This window comes from Pituophis catenifer, unplaced genomic scaffold (genome assembly GCF_029215685.1).
Source record: "Pituophis catenifer annectens isolate HBS135680 unplaced genomic scaffold, rPitCat1.0.hap2 SCAF_15, whole genome shotgun sequence".
Taxonomy (NCBI): domain Eukaryota; kingdom Metazoa; phylum Chordata; class Lepidosauria; order Squamata; family Colubridae; genus Pituophis; species Pituophis catenifer.
The window spans coordinates 15,516,830-15,531,278 of record NW_027256895.1 but is presented as its reverse complement, the minus strand read 5'-3'; the positions used below and the strand labels follow the sequence as shown (position 1 = coordinate 15,531,278).

The window sequence follows — 14,449 nt, the reverse complement described above, 5'->3', positions numbered from 1 at the left end:
ATGCCTTACAAAGGGAATCCAGGGTTTTCATGTGAGGGTGGGATTTCAAACAAGAGTGGTTCAGAAAGCATATAGATTTGGAACGTTATGACACCAAGGTTCAGTTGTCCTGTCTTTAAATATTTGGGAATCGGAAGAGGTTCACTGACCAGACATTGAACAAGAGCAAAGCTGTACATTATCTGAGACTGCAACAGTACCAGCACTGGAATCTTAACCATCATTTCAAGAAGCTACCTGCTTATCTCTCCCTATCTGTAATTTAAATGTCCCTGAGCAGCTTCCCTCTGAGAGGACAGAGCATAAAGTATCAGGAAAAGATCTGATGAAAGTTGGGCTTTCTGACTTTCTGCTGTAAAAGCTCTTCAAGATATAGGGAAGATTCTTGGTGTCATTTAGTCTTGATATTCTTGCCTGCAGCATCTAGAATTCCACTGAGAATTCAGACAAGAATTTGATAATGATAGTATTATAACAGGATAGGGTTTGGCAGGATAGGATAAAAGGATATGCCCAATAGTTTACTATTCAGAGTGGCATTTAACTTGGTCCCAAAACAATTACAGATTAACAAGAGATATTTGTTACGGAGAACAGTAAAATATGCAAAATGAAGACAAATCCTAATAGAGAAGGGAAAACTTTCAAGATTGATTTCAACTATTGGCCTAGAAGTGGATAGAAATGTCAAACCAGGGTCACCCCTTCAAAGTCTTTTTCAATCCTGCTCCCAAATTCTTTCTTTATATCTGCCACTACTTTGCTCTTCCACTACCACTATGCTGCAGGTGTCTACTGTCCCTGCTTTGAACCAAAAATGTTATCACACTTCTTTTCAAAGCCTTTTGTTAATTAAAGATCCGAACGATGCCATTTGTCAGTTAAATGGTATCCTTTGCCTTGATGAATGCAGGCCATGATGCATGCAATGACAGATCTCTGCACGTTTTCCTCAAAGATGCTTCAATCTCTCCTCCATTTCTTCTAAAGCAGAATAGGATCTGTCCACATTGTCAAAATACTTTCTGCCCACAATTCTTTCCAGGATGGGTGGATTGAGAATGACCATATTTCTATATAAGACTACCCATACATTTTTTCATATTGACTCAGATCTTCCTTCCTTCCTTCCTTCCTTCCTTCCTTCCTTCCTTCCTTCCTTCCTTCCTTCCTTCCTTAGCTCCCCTCCCCTCCCCTCCCCTCCCCTCCCCTTCCCTTCCCTTCCCTTCCCTTCCCTTCCCTTCCCTCCTTGACTATTCACAATCTTATTCATATTCACCCAAATATCTATTTCTTTTTTCAAAGTTATGGTACTTGGTTCTCCATCCCTGCATTTTTAGGAGGTCTTGAAAACCTTAATAACTAGAGTCGATCTTGATAGCGGATTTCGAGCCAGTCACCTTCTTTCTTTCTTTCTTCTTTATTTGATTTATATACCGCCCTACTCCCGAAGGACTCAGGACGGTGAACAGCTAAACGATAAAATACATAAATACAAAATTTAAAACAGAATAAAACCGAATTAAACAATTTGGCCCAGACAGATTTAAAACACCCCAATCATTTAAAAACAGATTAAAATTTTCATATTAAAAAGAAAAAGGGAAAAGATTAGGCCAGGCCTGCCTGGTGGAATAAAAAGGTCTTGAGAGCGCGGCGGAAGGTGCGCAGATCTGGGATCCTCCGTATCTCCGGGGGGAGCTCATTCCAGATAGTAGGTGCCCCCACAGAGAAAGCTCTCCCCTAGGGGCCGCCAGTCAACATTGTTTGGCCGACGGCACCCGGAGGAGCCCCTCTCTATGAGAGCGTACCGGCCAGTAGGAGGCTATTAGTGATAGTAGGTGGTCCCATAGATAACCAGGTCCTAAGTCATGGAGCGCTCTAAAGGTGGTAACCAAAACCTTGAAGCGCACCCAGAAGACCACCAGGAGCCAGTGCAGCTTGCGCAGGAGAGGTATTACATGGGAACGCCATGTCGCTCCCATTACCACCCGCGCGGCCGCACTCTGCGCCAGTTGGAGCCTCTGGGTGCTCCTCAAGGGGAGCCCCATGTAGAGAGCATTGCAATAGTCCAGGCAGGAAGTGACGAGGGCATGAGTGACCGTGCATAAGGAGTCCCGATCCAGAAAGGGACTCAACTGGCAAATCAGGCGAACCTGATGAAAAATCCTCCCGGTCACGGCCATCAAATGCTCTTCTAAAGACAGCCGTGAATCCAGGAGGACACCCAAGTTGCGAGCCCTCTCTGTGGGAGCCAATGATTTGCCCCCAATAGTCAGTGATGGCGCCAACTGACTATATCGGGACGTCGGAAACCACAGCCACTTGGCCTTGGATCGCTTGAGCCTGACCATATCCCTCCCCATCCAGATCTGCACGGCCTCCAGGCACCGGGACATCACTTCAAGGGCATTGTTGGGGTGGTCCGGGGTGGAGATGTACAGCTGAGTGTCATCAGCGTACTGGTGGTACTTCACCCCGAAACCACAGATGATCTCGCCCAGCGGCATAAATGTTGAACAAGAGGGGCGAGAGGACTGACCCTTGCGGCACCCCACATATGAGGGGCCTCAGGGTCAACCTCTGCCTCCCTGCCAACACAGACTGCAACTGGTTGGAGAGAAAGGAGGAGAACCACCACAACACAGTGCCTCCCACCCCTAACTCTTCCAACCGGTGCAGCATGATACCATGGTCAATGGTATCAAACGCTGCTGAGAGATCTAATAGGACCAGGACAGTGGAGCAACCCCTGTTCCGAGCCCTCCAGAGATCATCAACCAACACGACCAATGCTGTTTCTGTGTTGTACCCAGGCCTGAAACCCGACTGGAATGGATCCAGATACGTTGTTTCATCCAGGTGCTGGGGGAACTGTTGCGCAACCATGCTCTCAACAACCTTCGCCACAAAGCGAAGGTTGGAGACCGGACGATAATTAACCAACATTGCCGGGTCCAGGGAAGGCTTCTTGAAGAGAGGCCTCACCACCGCCTCTTTCAAGGTGGTGGGAAAGTCACCCTCACCCAATGAAGCATTTATAATCCCCTGGACCCAGCCTCATGTCACCTCCCGGGAAGCCAGCACTAACCAGGAGGGACACGGGTCCAATAAACATGTGGTCGCGTTCAGTCTACCCAGAATCCTGTCCACATCCTCAAGAGTCAGAGGATAAAACTCATCCCAGATAACATTCTCAAGACCTGCCTCAGTCATCCCCCCTGAAATGACCCAGTCGGAGTCCAGATCTTCCTGAATCTGAGTGATTTTGTCATACAGATACTGAATAAAATCCTCAGCTCTACCCTCCAAGTGGTCCTCCTGTGCTTCCTGGTGGAGCAGGGAGTGGGTCACCCTAAACAGGGCGGCCGGGCGGTTATCTGATGACACAATAAGAGCAGCAAAATAACTACATTTTGCTGCTTTTATCGCCACTAGGTAATTCCTAATATGAGATCTTACCAATGTCCGGTCCGATTCAGAAAGACTGGCCCTCCAACTACTCTCTAGGTGTCTTTAGCAGCACTTCAACTCCCTCAGATCCTCAGTAAACCAAGGAGCCAAATAAGATCAGCGCTGGATCAGAGGCCACAAAGGCACGACCCGATCCAGAGCTCCAGCGGCCGCCCTATCCCAGGCAGCCACTAGATCTCCAGTCGAGGTGTGTGCCAGAGCCTCAGGAAATGGCCCAAGCTCCATCTGGAACCTGTCAGGTTCCATCAGGCGCCTGGGGCGGAACCATCTTACCGGCTCTGCCTCCTTGCGGTGGGGTGCAGCGGTTCGAAGGTCGAGACGAAGGAGAGAGTGATCTGACCATGACAAGGGCTCGGTAACTATATCCCCTATCTCAAGGTCATTCAACCATTGTCCAGAGACAAAACCAGATCCAGCGTATTTCCCCCCATGTGGGTAGGGCCATGAATTAACTGGGTCAGGTCCATAGCTGTCATGGAAGCCATGAACTCCCGAGCCACCTCAGACATCTCACCCATGGACGGCAGGTTGAAATCCCCCATGACTATAAATCTAGGGGTGTCAACTGCCACCCCGGCGATGACGTTGAGTAGCTCGGGCAGGGCTGCTGCCACGTGGCAGGGAGCCAGGTATGTGATCAGCAAACCCATCTGAATCCTGTGACCCCATTTCACAAGGAGGGATTCACAGCCGGCCGTCTGGGGAACAGTGACCTTCTTTAATGATAACCGCTACCCCTCGCCCCTCCCCTGTGACCTCGGCTGATGGAATGTGTGGAAACCTGGTAGGCACATTTCAAAGAGGGGAACACCCCCCTCCTGGCCCAACCAGGTCTCCATAATACCTGCAAGGTCTGCTCCCCCCTCCTGAACAAGATCACAAATGAGGGGGGCTTTATTTACTATGGACCTGGCATTGCATAACATCAGCCGAAGGCCTGGGCCCTGAGGGTCTATGCAACCTGGGGAACGAGTGGAGCCTTTGGGGCCGGAGCATGCCACCGCTCGTAGACAGTGAGTGCGCACTCCCCTAACATGATATAGCCCCCTGCTCCCGCTGTATCTGCCCCTCCCACCTACTGTATTGATGTTCGAAACACTATCTCGCGGGTGGTTATGGGAGCAACGTGGAGTTCCCATGTAACACCTCTCCTACGCGAGCTGCACTGGCTCCTGGTGGTCGTCCGAGTGCTCTTCAAGGTTCTGGTTATCACCTTTAAAGCGCTCCATGGCTTAGGACCTGGTTATCTACAGGACCACCTGCTACTACCAATAGCCTCCCACCGGCCAGTACGCTCCCATAGAGAGGGGCTCCTCCGGGTGCTGTCGGCCAAACAATGTTGACTGGCGGCCCCTAGGGGGAGAGCCTTCTCTGTGGGGGCACCTACGATCTGGAACGAGCTCCCTGTGGAGATACGGAGGATCCCGGATCTGCGCACCTTCCGTCACGCGTTTAAGACTTTCCTATTCCATCAAGCTGGCCTGGCCTAAATCTTCTCCCCTTTTTAAATGTAAATTTTAATTTGTTTTAAATTATGGGGTATTTTAAATTCAGCCAAATTATTTAATTCGTTTTTAATTCATTTTAAATTTTTGTATTTATGTGTTTTATTTCGTGGCTGTTCACCGCCATGAGTCCTTCGGGAGAAGGGCAGTATAGAAATTTAATAAAATAAAATAAATAAATAATAAATATCTGGATGAGCTCTGACCCCCCCTCGACCCCGGGTCCCCCACCCCCCACGCCACGCTTCACAGCCAGACCCGACCCTCCCCCTTGTGGGTTATCCCCCATACCCACAACCTGAATTCCAATCTGACCCTGCCTCTCTCTGGAACTCCTTAAAAGTTTAACTAAAAATTTCGATAAAAAACCCCTCAACCCCCTGGTTTTCACATGCCACCTCTCTGGGTCCCAGAACCCATCATTGAGGTGGGCCCTCAATAGTGAGGAGGGCCACATCTGCAAGAGGGGGGAATCTCACAGTGCAAGAAGATCCGCTGTCGTGTACATCTCCGAGTGCAGCGATGGAGGCACAGAGCATAATCAGGGGTCTCAAAAAAGATGTAGCATGGAGCCATTGTTCCATTATGTACCACTGGTATCTCTACTGTCCTCCCACGACAGTAGGAGGGTCCTGACAATTTCATCCAATGGGAACGATATCCGGCCCACCCTCTCACGGCGGGACCCTCAAGCAGCCATGGATCGAAAAAGTACTTCTCCCAATGGCAAAATCATGATGCAATAAAGGCCCCCTCAGCAGTTGCATCATTTGGCTGACCCATGGTCGGAGGGAGAAGTCTGTCAGTCTGTCAGTCCGTGAGTCACGCTGGGGGCAAAGATGGAAGTCCTTGGCGTAGTCTTATACTCGAAGATCGTATCCGAGTAAATCCTGATGGAAAAGGGAAGGGGAAAAAGAGGGAAGGGGGGGAGAGAGAACCCCTTCAGTCAAGGGCAGATAATAAGCCCATTTTTGGCATACACAGTACCCGGGAGGGGGGAGGAGAGAAAGAGTTGGTATCCATGCAATGGGGAAACCCCTCCGTCGCCCACCAGCCCGAGGGATTGGAGGTCAAAGGTCAGTACTGACCGCAAAAAGAGTCAGGATCAGATTGCTGTGCTCGAATAAAGAGAAAATTTCCTTAAAGATCGGCAGTTTGGAAGTTCATTTATTTTGAGATAGCATCGAAACCTGACAGACGGTCAGTACTGACCTTTACCCCCCAATCCCTCCCTTTCCAATCCCCAATTCTCTGCTTCTCATTGGCTATCTTCCAAGTCACTTTCCTGATTCCTTTTTCGTCAGGTCACAGGAATGTCTCCCCCCTACCCATCTATGAGGAGACTGAATCTTCAAAGGGATTTAGCAGGCAAAAGTTCAGGCTTCTCCTCCCTTTTCTATGTCAGTTCTGAGACGCTGACAGTCACTACTTCAATGGGGTGTGCCGGGGCCCAAATTAATATCTGGGCCGACCACGCCACCCCCGCTGATGCCAACGCCACCATTCCCGGTTCCAAAGGGCCACTGAGGAGGTTTCCAAGTGGGGCAGATGGAATTTAACAGGCTGCCTGCCACTCACCGCCACACTGCCACCTTTGCCTTCACCTTCGCCGCTGCCACTACTGACAAGCCGCTGCCGACAAACCACCATAACATCACTCTCGGAAATGTCTGAGCGGTGGAGTGGCGCGGCCACAGCTCTCCGCCATCGCCACCAACTCCAAGCACGTCCAGGGGCAAGGGAGGTCCCAAAACCCTCGCTCCGAGCTCCACCGACCAAAACTAGCCGCCGGCAAAAGCCACCATGTCTCCGCTCTCGGCAGCGTCAGAACGGCATGGCTACAGCTCTCCGTTGCCGTTTCCGACTCCAGGAATGCCCAGGGGTGAGGAAGGTCTCAAAACCCTCACCCCGAGCCCATCCGACCGAACCAGGGGTCACTGATGACCAAGCGCCCCTGTGGTAAACCCTAAGGCCCTGAAAATGAGGACCCAGTTGTGGGGGCAATAAGCTGACTTTGTATAAATATACAAAAGGATGAAGGCTATTGCTGAGCACATTGTAAGCTGCCCTGAGTCTCCGGAGAAGGGCGGCATATAAATCAAATTTTTAAAAAAATAGCCTCCATCCAAGCGCAGCACTTACAATGCAGCCACCATCTTGCGCATGCTCAAACTTATTTACTTTAGGGTTTTTTTTAACCTCATAGGTTAGTTCTAGGTTAGATCTCTCCTTGATTAGTGTTGTGGGCCACCAGCAGCCTGCAGAGCTGGCAGCGGGGTTGGACAATGAGGAGGCTGGGGAGGACAATGGGCCAGTCCTGGAGTCAGGGGAAGACCCAGACGAAGGCTCTGCATCAGAGATAGAGATAGGACCAGGGCCATCTGGGAGCGATGCACAGGCTCCGGAGCCTCCAGAGGCAGATAGCAGAGAGGCAGAGAAACAGGAGGAGCCTGTTCCTAGTGCTCGCATGCAAAGAGCTTTCAGAAAGCAAGAGCAACTAAAACCAAAAGGACGACTTGGGAGTAAGGCCAGGAGATGATTGGCCCCTCCCAGAAGGCTTAAAAGAGCAGCAACGGCTCTTGGGATCTTTGTGGGAAAGCAATGTTGCTACATTTGTTTCTTGTCAGCATCTCTTGCTTCTGAACTTCGTGGGGTTTTGCCAAGAAAAGCCTTTGGCAGGGTGCCAAAGGAGACAAAGGTTGGTGATAAGGCCAAAGGACTGTTTATGAAGAATCTGTTTTGGACTTTTTTGGACCAGCTCCAGCAAGTACTGTTCAAGCCCGGTTGCTCCCTGGCCGGCTCCAGCAAGCACTCTTCAGGTCTAGATGGCTTCTTAACAGACTGTATCTGGCTTGCCTTCCTGGCACTCTCCCAGCATGAGTCCCATCACCTGATACCCATCTGTGCCCCCATGCACCCCGCTCTCCCTGCACATGTGGGGCAACTCTGAAATGGCATGTTGTGGCAATGTTGAACAGCATGCTGTCTCGGATATTGACACCCTCTCTGGTAGTTATCAGAGCCAAGTATCATTTTGGCAACAGCATTTTGGCATATCATGCAGCCAAACTGAATTCATTGCAACAGTAGAAAATCTTTCCCTTTTGAAGAATAGGATTCATTCATGTTACTTTTACCAGTCCCTGGAGAATTCAAATGAATTGATGAAGTATAGAGTTCTGTAATGTATAGTGGACTAGACATCCTTCTATTGACATGCAATAGTCATATTATCTTGATGAATACATTAAGTAGGAGAGTATCTGTCTACCTTCTCTGCATTCCATGGATAGTTGCTGGCTAGATAACAAATATTAAAGGACAAGAATAATCTTACATTGGTGATATATACATAGTGGTATAGAGAGAGCAAAATCTTCATCATATATGTCTGTGATATAATGTGACCAAAAGAACACATTATATCACGGACATAATGGCAGACTAAATTTAAAATTAATCTTTAGGATCATTTTCTGTCTTTCAGACACAAACATTCTTGAACAAGTATGCTGTACTCTCAATATAAAGAACATTAGAAAAATATTTCTTTTTTACAAAGAGCACAAATAGCTTAAACTATAACATGCTTTCACTTAACCCAAGGATATCTAAATTGCAAGAACTTCCATAAGACTGAGATATTTTCATAAACTTTATTTTCAAATTGAACATCTTGCTTATCACATTGAATTGTCAGCAATGATAAATAAAAACATGGAAATATTATTACCTCCTCACTAGCTGTTCTCTTTTATTTAATTCAGGCTGGAAAAGAATAATATAACATTTGGGTAAAAAAATGCAAGCCAGTAACCCTGCGCTGGAGCCAAAGATGGAGAAGATTTCCACAGCCACCATGTGTTTGCCCTTGGTGCTCAGATAGGCTGGGAAAAAGGACAACCACACACTACAGACGATCAGCATGCTGAAGGTGATGAACTTGGCTTCATTAAAGGTGTCAGGCAAGTTCCTGGCTAGGTAAGCAACCATGAAACTGACTAGGGCAAGAATGTTCATGAAACCCAAAACACAGTAAAACATGTAAATTGACCCTTCATTACATTCTAATATAATTTCTTTATGCAGGGAATACATGTCAAAATTTGGAAATGGGGCAGAGGTTGCCAGCCAAATGACACAAAGAGAAGCTTGAAGAAAGGAGCAAGAAAAGACAATCGAAGTAGCCAATCTGTTTCCTGCCCATTTCCTTATTTCAGATCCTGGTTTGGTGGCCATGAAAGCAAGAACTACAATGATAGTCTTGGCCAGCACGCAAGAAATTGCTACTGAAAATATGAAGCTAAAAGCAATTTGTCGAAGGAGGCATGTCAGTACTGTTGGCTGACCAATGAAAAGGAAAGCAGAAAGGAAGGAGAAGAGAAGAGAGGTGAGGAGAAGGTAGGAAAGGCTCTGGTTGTTGGCTTTGACAATAGGTGTGTCATTGTGCTTAATGAAGATAGCAAGCACAAGTACTGTCATGAAAGCCAAGGAGAATGCAAACACCAAAGATGTAATTCCTAAAATGTCTTGGTAAGATAAGAAGGAGATCTCTTTAACAATGCATGCATTTTGATAGAAATTTGCATACTGATCCCCTGGACATGGGACACAGTCATCTGCATCTGAAAAAGAACATAATACATTGTTTATATTACTACAACTGAATGCAAAATTATCGTATTTTTCAGAGTATAAGATGCACCTTACTTTTTAGGGAGGAAAATAGGGGGAAATAAATTCTGCCTACCAGTCCCAGCACATTAGTTCGCTCACTGGTTTTGAGGTTGGGACTGGTTGGGGCATCAGCTTCAGCACATTAGTTTGCTCGGTGGTTTTGAGGTTGGGGCTGGTTGAGGCTGTGCTTCTAAAGCACAGCTGATTGTCAGAGGAAGCAGCAATTAGAAAAGCAGGCAAAGCACAGAAGATCGCTTTGCTCATTTTGGGGCTGAAAAACAGCTTCAAAAGCACAGCTGATCCTCAGAGGGAACTCCAGTGACCAAAGCAGCAAAGTGCGGAAGTGGTAAGAGAAGGTAGCAGCTGTTCTGGGTAGCCATTTTGGGCTCTGCACGCGGTTACATTCGGAGTATAAGATGCACCCAAATTTTCAGCCTCTTTTAGGAGGGAAAAAAAGTGTGACTTATACTCCGAAAAATACGGTACACATCTGAAACTTTGTGTATTAGAATGTAGTGGAAACAGGTCCATCATATTCTAAGGTGTGAAAATTTTAATTTTCAAGTGAAATGGGAGGCCAAGAAGCTTGAATAATAGAGACAGAAATCAACCAACCAACACATGATGTCTTATTCAATCAACAAATTCTATTGATGCATATCTTACCCTCTTGGGCTGAAATCTTTTCTTCTGCACATGGAAGGCAGTCATAGCAACAGAACAGTTTCTCTTCTTTCATGGTTTTTCTATGACCTGAAAGACAATGATCATTGCACACTGAAAGGGGCTGAACCTGAAAGGCAAAGGAAGAAAAGGAAAATGTTGAATTAGATAGTGCCAATATGGGGGGTTATAGAAGACATTTTATTTTTGGATATCCTGCTTAGAGTCCAACAAGATCTTTCTTCAACAGCATCTGTTCAATTAAAGAGATTTTAAGTCAAGTGATGAATCACACATGAAAATAGTAATATACCTATCATGAATAAATAAAATCATCTTAAAGAACCTCTGGAAGATGTACAGATGGGAACTAATACAGAAGATAGTGTTCAGTTCTCTAGTTTATTTATTTTGCTTAATGAGAATCTTTTTAGAAACGTGTAATTTATTTTTTTGTAGCCAATGTTTGGGGAGAGCACACAAAATATAACCTCCAAAATCAAAAATCTGAGTGATTGATTGATTAGCTGCTAGAAGAAGTTTTGAATCTTATACACCACATAGATAAAGTCTTCTCAATGGATGATCCTTCACCACTATGGTTATTCAGATGTTCCAACAGGGCACTCATCACTATTATAATGAAGCCCAACAATCTTGCTGCTAGTAGCCCTCTTTTTACCTTTCCTTCCACCTATCCTAAAATTGTAAATTTATCAAAAAATGATAATTTGAGTCTGGTTATCTGTGGAACAATAGGTATAAATAAATGGTGATAGGAGGAAGCATTCAATTTCTAAAAAACAAAATAAAGAATTGGCAAACATTTTGGCTCTCAGCCCCTCTGGATCCGCCAGTGCTTTGCCGGGTGCACATGAACACACACGCACAAATGAAAGGAGGGATTCGATCCAAAACCCAGTTTAATGAGACCAACACAGCGGCGTACAGTAGGCACTGAGCTGCTAAGCAGAAACAAAGTCGGAGACGCCTTAGCTTCCCGCCCGTACAGTTTTATAGGGCATGGACACAGTTGAACTATCATCAGGCAATCCCTCACAGCTGTTACAGTCAAATCCGCCACTTGTTCTGTTCCGTTTGCCGTCGGTCACAGGCATGTGACGTCATTCTCCACCTCGCTATCATCTCTTCAGCTGCTGATGTACTTTCCCATTCCCGTTCCTGTAAACCCCCCCTCTTCTTATATCCCATCCATTACCCACTATTGGTATGCATGGTGTCCTAATGCAACCTCCCCCTCCACCGTGTTCCGTTGCTGGAATCCGTCTGTATGTTCCGGATCCTAAGGCAATATCCCCCCCCCCCTTTCATGATCTTCCATACCATCAAGGTGATGTGGTGTCTAGGAGTATTTGACACTCAACATTGGCAAACAATTGAACAATATCCTCCAAAGAGATCATTAAAGACCGCCAGGGTTTAAGGGCTTTTCCATACTTGGTGTTGCCATTATTAGTCCAATATTAATAGTAAAGTACTGTTTATTAAACTAATTTCATATAATAAATGTTTGATGAACAATCTAACACTTCACAAAGGGAAACCTTTGTTTGGGTACCCCTGCCATACAATATTGTCTTTGAATCTTTGCTTTCATTGCCATCTTTGAAAGGATGGTCACACAGCCAGGATCAACCAGCCTACCTGATTAAAACTGGTGGGCCAAACAATGGCCTTCTCCTGAATGGTGAACTTCATAGCTTCAGAAGTATGTACATCTAAACTTCCAACTTTGACTCTAAGGAGGGATTGGTTTGGCAAGGTGATCCAGTTGATTATGTCAAATCCTGACACCAATTGTCCACTTTCATCAAAGGAAACAGGCTCCCCAGCATTATTGTTAAATGAGACAGTCCTCAGAAAATGATGCAACTCAAAGAGAAAAAGAAATAAAGTTGCTATAAAATTTATTAGACCAAGAGCTAAGAGGACTTTTGGAAGAGATCTAATATTTTCTTGATTAATTATTGATTTTTGTCATAGTATCCATAATAACCTTTAAGTATCCTTTAAGAATACTAGGATTCTAGTATATAAGAGCTACTGATTGAGTTCTATAGAGGAATTATTGAATCTTTCATCTGCTTCTCCATAACTGTCTGGTTTGGATCTGCAACCTAACAAGACAAACACAGACTTCAACTGATAATTAGAACTGCAGAAAAAACAATTGCTACCAACCTGCCTTCCATTGAGGATCTATATACTGCACGAATAAAAAAAAAAGGCTGTGAAAATATCTACAGACCCCTCACATCCTGGACATAAATTGTTTCAACTTCTACTATCAAAACAACACTATAGGGCACTGCATACCAGAACAACTAGACACAAGGACAGTTTTTTTTTCCCATATGCCATCACTCTGCTTAACAACTAATTCCCACAACAATGTCAAATAATTTACTAAGACTGTATTACTATTTTTCTTCCGTTTGCAAAGGAGCTTCTCTTTGCAAAGGCAGCCTTTCAAAGGGACCTTTTGGAGGCTGTTTGAGAGGCTCTCTGTTTGGGAGGCTGCATTTGCAGCCTCCAAAAGCTCCAAAAGGGTCGGGGCCAGCACGTGGGTGGGACTACATTCGGTGTATAAGATGCACCCAAATTTTCACCCTCTTTGAGGGGGGGAAAGTGTGTCTTATACTCAGAAAAATATGGTACCTATCTGTGTACTTATCTATCTACCTAGCTACATGCATACATATATACACATATGTACATACATACATACATACACATACACACATGCTCAAAATGATACCTTCCATGATCCTTGCTGGAGAAGTTTCAGTTGACTTTTAGCTGACAGAACTTTGTGTTTCCTTTTGAATGAATATAGAGCACGCAAGGCATGTACCACAGCATAGACGGCATTGTAGATGGTGTAACTGTGGCTATTCATGTTCATGTCAAAAATCGAAGAAGGGAGAGTCTCTATCTTCTCCTCCCCAGTGCATAGACCATCAAAATTCTTCTCTCCGCTGGAGTTGGGAAATGCACATTGAAACGCACCTTCCCAAAAATCCTTGAGGAAGCCATCTTCTTCATTGCTGCCCAGATTTCTTTTTCTAACAAAATCCTGAAAGCCTACTAAGTCTCTTAAGTGAACCACAAAGGATATAGCACCATGAATGAAGTGCAAAGGGTAGTTCCTTTGCAAGGAAGTGGAAGTGAAATCCATCTGGGCTATCATAATCCAGACTTTCTCATTTTTTGATGGAACATGATAAGAGAACAACAACCGCATACTTATCATAAACTCAGCTTGTACAATCACAGCAGATGCTCTGCTTGCCATGACAGCGTCATATATTTCATTTCCATCCTCTAACATTTCAGAGAATTCATTATTGTATGTTTTTTTGGGGTAACGTTTAATAAAGTCAAAACAAATTCCTCTTTGGGCAAACATTGAAACCACAGTAGCTATAAAAGAGTCTCCATCTTCATATCTCAGAGATATCATTCCAATCCACGTCCACCCAAAATGTAGCAATAACTGGAGAATTCCCCTGTATTGAAGCACATCATTTGGGAACATCCAGTGGACAGCATCTCCTTCATTAATTGTAGGTGCAGAACCATAGATAAGCTGAAAAGCAATTGAAAGGTGTTACTGTAATAGGCATGCAAAATTTGGTAATGGGATTGCTGAATTGCTTAAAGACAGTTTGTGATCCATAGTTAGAGACAGTAAAACACATCTACAGAGAAATTATTAAGTCTGTCATCTGCACCTCTATAACTGTCTGGTTTGGTTTGCAAGCCAACAAGACAGACACAGACTTCAGAGGATAATTAGAACTGCAAAAAAAACAATTACTACCAACCTGTCTTCCATTTAGGACCTGTATACTGCACGAGTCAAAAAGAGGGCTGTGAAAATATTTGCAGACCCCTCGCATCCTGGACATAAACTGTTTCAACTCCTACCCTCAAAACGACGCTATAGAGCACTGCACACCAGAACAACTAGACACAAGTTTTTTCCCGAATGCCATCACTCTTCTAAACAAATAATTCCCTCAACACTGTCAAACTATTTACTAAGTCTGCACTACTACTGTATTAATCTTCTCATCGTTCCCACCACCCATCTCCTTCCACTTATG

At 45.2% G+C, this 14,449-nt stretch overlaps 1 protein-coding gene across 1 annotated transcript; it reads right to left on the bottom strand.

Annotated features, from left to right (window-relative positions):
- Positions 1–8,708: 8,708 nt before the first annotated feature.
- On the bottom strand, positions 8,709–13,518 carry LOC139324671 (vomeronasal type-2 receptor 26-like). The gene is made up of 4 exons (XM_070954402.1): positions 13,099–13,518; positions 11,985–12,212; positions 10,323–10,449; positions 8,709–9,604 (listed from the first exon to the last, which is right to left on the bottom strand). Exons 1-4 carry the CDS (start codon positions 13,516–13,518, stop codon positions 8,709–8,711), a joined length of 1,671 nt encoding a protein of 556 aa, XP_070810503.1.
- Positions 13,519–14,449: the final 931 nt, after the last annotated feature.